Source organism: Cynoglossus semilaevis, chromosome 14 (assembly GCF_000523025.1).
Source record: "Cynoglossus semilaevis isolate Cse_v1.0 chromosome 14, Cse_v1.0, whole genome shotgun sequence".
NCBI classification, from domain to species: Eukaryota; Metazoa; Chordata; class Actinopteri; order Pleuronectiformes; family Cynoglossidae; genus Cynoglossus; species Cynoglossus semilaevis.
The window spans coordinates 3669250-3674814 of record NC_024320.1 but is presented as its reverse complement, the minus strand read 5'-3'; the positions used below and the strand labels follow the sequence as shown (position 1 = coordinate 3674814).

The 5565-nt window shown below is 39.5% G+C and overlaps 2 protein-coding genes across 2 annotated transcripts in view; one reads left to right on the top strand and one right to left on the bottom strand.

Moving 5' to 3' along the window:
- LOC103389163 (threonine synthase-like 2) overlaps positions 1–5565 on the top strand; it is a 649915-nt gene that overhangs the window by 505360 nt on the left and 138990 nt on the right. The window lies entirely within an intron of this gene.
- Positions 4207–5559, bottom strand: LOC103389187 (threonine synthase-like 2). Its single transcript, XM_008324499.3, has 3 exons — positions 5137–5559; positions 4689–4843; positions 4207–4595 (listed from the first exon to the last, which is right to left on the bottom strand). Exons 1-3 carry the CDS (start codon positions 5281–5283, stop codon positions 4403–4405), a joined length of 495 nt encoding a protein of 164 aa, XP_008322721.1. The 5' UTR covers positions 5284–5559; the 3' UTR covers positions 4207–4402.

Here is a 5565-nt window from a genome sequence, read left to right as displayed (position 1 = left end):
GCAGGTGTTAGCCAAAATATGGTAGGGTTAGCGAATGTTTGGTGGATGTTTGCCAAAATATGTTGGGGGTTAGCCAAAGTATGGAAGGTGTTAGCTAAAATATGGTGGGGGTTAGTGAATGCTTGGCGGGTATTAGCCAAAATATGTTGCAGTTAACCAAAATACAGTATGGTGGGGGTTAGTGAATGTTTGGCAGGTGTTAGCCAAAATATGTCACATTTAGCCAAAACATGGTGGGTGTTAGCGAATGTTTGGTCCATTGCCGGTTAGCCAAAGTATGGCGAGTGATAGCCAAAATATGGTGGGGGTTAGTGAATGTTTGATGGAGGTTCGCCAAAGTATGTCGCAGGTTAGCCAAAGCATTACAGGTGTTAGCCAAAATATGACAAGGGTTAGCCATCGTATGGTGGGTGATAGCCAAATTGTCGGCGGTTAGCTAATGTGTGAAGGGGGTTAGCCAAACTATGACAACGTTAGCTAAAGTATGGCACCATGTACAGACGCAGCGGCACAGAGCTCTTGTTTGTGGTTTGTGTTTTTCGTTGTTGGTTATTTTTATAAGAACTACAGCTTTATTGTAAAAATGATTGTGTTTTAAATAAAATTTAGCAACAATTGCTGTGTCAATGTGGGTTGTTACAGCAACCACTCTACCACCATGTGGCATCAGTGTGTTTTTAAGACCTTTTTGGAGACAATGAAATAGAAACTGTATCTATATTCACTTGAATATGATCTTAGATATTTGTTTTGGTTTTTTATCAGAATTGTGGCACCAGGACATGTTCAAATGATTTTAGGTCATTTCTAACAAACATCTTTACAGTTTGCTGTAAAGATGCTGACACGTGACAGGCCAATACGTGCAGGGTTGTGAGTCTAAACTAGAAAACAAACACCGTCAGTGGGACATGGATCTCAGGACTAGTCGCACTTCCTCTCTACACTTTACATATATAAACTGCCTATAAACATTGAGTCGCTGAAGAACCTGTGATATGTTTGGTATTCAATGGTGGAATGTGTCTCCACCCACACATGGATGATGAAAATAGCTCAAACATGCAATACACTTTCAGAGATGAAAGAGAGATGCACAAACTCATCCTCTCATGTGATTAGATATTTAATCTTCACTATGTGTCATTGTTTTAATGGATAAGTTAAAACACATTTAATGGGATTTTAAATCAGTTAACTCAACAAATCAAATCAATAGGAACTAAGAACCAGGGGAACAAGTTACACATTTGTCCATCTACCACTGACGCAAAGAGACATACAGCAGTCACAGATATGAAAATCAAAGGTTTGGGTGTCATTACAAATTGTGGTTGCATGGTACACTGGTTAGTGCTCTTGCCTTAGAGCAAAAATGTCAATGGTTCACTTACCAATGCTCACCGATGATCTGATAATTGTTCACTCCAAACTAACCGCAGGTGTGAATGTGAGTGTGAATGTTTATTGTTGTCTCTCTGAGGGATCTTGTGACAGTCTGGTAAACTGTTTAGGATGTTATTTCGCCCTCGCCTGGAGACTGCTGGGATTGGCTCCAGCTGTCCCCTTGATGCTACTGGTCAAAAATGTTTATGTACATACTGTATATATAGACCTAAGGGGGAGTAATACAATTTAAGGCCAGGTGCCATTATAACCAAAGAAAGAAGAAGTGAGGCGTTAGAGAAACAGTAGGTTTGACTCTCAAGAAAATAGACATTTGAGTTCCGTTTAACAATAAGTTAAGGCAAGAATGTGGTTACAAAATAATGTTTACAAAATAGAGCATAATTTAGGTTTTTTTCACAACAATGTTGGTGATGTCATCAGTGTGTACTCAGCACTACAGCATCAAATAATTAAAATGAACCTACTCCGCTGATTTTCTCTTTGGGGTTTTGAAGGCAACTCCACATTCTTTGAATTGTATTACTGCCACCTAGGGGTTCTATTATCTACTAGTGAACATTTTCGCACAGAACAGTGGCACTAGGTTGCAAAACAGGAAAACCAAGAGAAAAATAAACAAGGGGTAGCATGGGGTGGGCGACTTATTTTATAAAAGTAAATGTTTTTCAGAATTCATTAAAGACCATACAATTAGGTTACGCCTGTATATATTTTTTTAAGAGAGAGAGAGCTGAGTGGGGGCTCTAGCCACAGCGTGACCTATATATATTATTACATCACCCCCGGAGTGTCAGTTTAAAGTGTTAATCTCGATATTAACGGTTTCAATGTGCAGGTAAGGGCACGTATAATCCAAATTAAAGCCGTGTTGTCCTTGGTGAATTTGTCTTTCTTTGTGGGACATGTCGACAAGCAGAGACAGGTGAATAGAACTGAAAGACCACGTCACACAGGTAATGTCTCACCTGAGAGACATGTCCACAGACAGGTGAGGGAAATCAGCCTGAAGTAAACACTCCTCCTTCGGCCTCTGTTGTTGTCCACTGCTATCTCCTCTGTGGCTCCGCCGGTTGAACACCTCGTCATACACCGGGCACAAGCTCCGTACGAACCGGAAAACGCGACTCTACTTAGGCGACGTTAATATGTGTGTTCCCGTGACTCCGTCCCGGTTCCCGGATACTTCCTGACTGCTGACGGTGTTGATAACAGGCGCAGGTGACGGGTGTCAGCTTCAGCTCACAGCCGCCATGTTGGAGAGGGCAGCTGTCAACTCTGTGCTTCCTTCAAGGAAGCTCGGAAAAAATAGCATATTTTGGGTTTAGTAGTGTAAATGTATTATGCATTAGGTATTTATTTATCATTTTTTCCTATTCGGTTAAGCTTTTAGTATTTATTTAATTGACAATATTATGTACAAGGTATGAATATTCAACCTTTAACGTAACATGTTAAAAAATGATGATGAATTAATGGTTACGCTGGTCCGTACTATATGTAGATATTTGAGGAGGGCGCCACTTAACGGGAGTAAAACGTTCCTACATGATGAATGAGAAAAACAAAAACGAGTCTAATCGAACCATTAGTCAATGTTTCATTCGTATTCACTGAAATGTGATTTTTAGTTTTTGACTTTAAAAGTTAAGGGACTTTTGATTAAAAGTTCCAATTCCTCGTTGACTCACAAAGTCTCCTTTATAATAAAAGGACAGAAAAATGTCTTTTATCACACGTCACCATTGCCTCGATTCGAACTGTTTTATGCGCGTTCCTTATAAACACGATAGTGTTTGCTTTTTATTCATATGTTATATTCTTATTAATCCGTTTCATTAATTTTATTTTTGTTATTTTTATTTATTTTTAACCTGTTTTTTAACCTGCTTGTATTCATAAAACCTTTTGTTGTTTGTTTGTAAAACGTTTTGTTTTGTGCTAGTGATTTGTTTAAGTAACTGTAAAGGACCTTGTTGTATGCCAGTTTCATTAAATTTTATTCAGTTTGACGATGTTCATGTCGTTTTTAAAAATGTATAATGTGTTTTAGTTCAGTTTAGTTACTGCATTGATATCGGTTGATGATTCTTTGGGTTAATTGCTTTTGATCTAAATATATATAAAATATTCTGCTTATATGTTCTCTTATAAGCTAAGATCATCAGTGTTTGGTTAAGTCTATTGCACTGATAAATACATTTGATCTAATTTACAGAAACACAACAACTGAAAACACAGCCAGAGACACTTGAGTCTTTAAACATTAGCTGATATGTATATGCTTGTAAGGAGTGGAAACTGGTCAGCTGATTGATTGGTTTTTTTAGACTCTGACATAACTGATCAGCTGTATAACTGTGGGACAGTACAGACCAGAGTCCAACAGACAGTAAAAGATGAACACCATTCACTACAGCCAGATAAGGACTGAACAGATTAGGGCCAAGCTAGGTCACATGATCTTCCAGATTCACTGCGTCAGCAAATCCCTTTACAACGCTGTGTCAAAGGAAAGTGTGGAGAACTGAGCTGGGACAGAATCATGACAAGATTTGTACTTCATCTGTAGCAGTGATTGGCCACAGAGGTGATTCAATGATTTGGAAGAATGGGCTGAACGTCAGTAGAGATTACATTTGTGCATTATATACTCATCTATAATACATCAGTAAACAGTTGTAAACAGTTTGTCATACTGTATTTTTTTTTATAAAAGTTATATTTTCTCTAGATTATAGGCAAATATTTGACACTGCAGAAATATTTAAGCGGTAATAAGAAATAGACCACGCCCTCTTGTGGTAAACTTTAAATATTTTAATACTCATTAATAGAGGGAAAAACTGTTAGGCAGCAAAACAATTCTTTTTTTTCCATTGTACCACAGTATGTAATTTACTTTTTTCATTATTTATTATAAATTTAAACAAAACTAAATTAGCAGCATGATGAGATTAGTTCCATCATAAGGTCACATTGTGCTTCTTCTGGCTCAGCTAAAAGACTGGATTTTGTATCTCAGTCTTTGCTCCCACTTCTTGCACCAGTCTGGGCTCCGCTCCAGGTTCTCATAACGGCTCTTTAACTTGTCCAACATCCTCACCGTCTCAGGCAGGTCGATAGTCAGCCCCGCTCTGTTCATCGCCCCCTGAAACTTAACTGGTGACGCAGTCGCAACGTAGCACCTGGAACGACAAAAAAAAAAAAAAAAAAGTGAGAAACTGTCTAAGATCCTAAGTCTCTTCGATACAGTCACTGTAATGTGTTGGTGGTTGTACCTGTTGAGTGCAGGGCTGTGTGGACAGTTGTAGTGATGCCACACCGCCACGGCAGAGTGAGGACACAACAGGTATCTGTTCTCCTCCCAGCATCTCCTCATGGTCTCCAGGATCCCTTCATCTGAGACGCTTCCAGATGATAAAACCTCACACAGCTGAACATTTCAACAGATTGGCAGAGACAGGAGTTGTAAAGAGTGACCTGACTGAACATCAGAACCCCACGTTAACCCTCAGTGGACATCCAAAGTCCTGACCTCAAGGGCAACTGGACTGATTTTTCCAAAGACGTTTCACCTCTCATCCACGTCTTTGGAAAACATGTTCAGTTGCCCTTGATTTGACTCTGACATCTTTGATAAGATGACCTGGATGACTACGAACTTACTTTGGATAAGATGACCTGGATGACTATGAACCTACACAGACCTACACAGTGGACAGTTACCTGCTTACGGAGGTTGTCGGGCAGAGTGTGTGCGTGTGTGAGCTGAAACTCTTCCATCATTTTCTTCACTAAGGCTCCATCTTTGTTGGACAGCAGCCAGAAGACTCGCTCCATATTGTATGGGTCCTGCGGCACAAAACAGTCCATCCGGGGGAGTGAGGCTGTTATTTTTACATCATAAATGGTCTATAACAGAGGTGCCCAACCTTATTTGTGCTACGGCCCAGTTTTATGGAAAACCTAGTCTATGCTCAAGACACACAAAGCACATCAAGCCTGGACTGAACCTGTTTTCTTATGTACGTAATTTGGTATGTTCTTGGAGATCTAGTAAATCCTTACATAAACAATTGAAAATGCACACCTGAAATTATGGAGGCAGTGTTATTCTGTATGGCTCTTTTTTCTGGTTGGTCTGAAACACTGGTG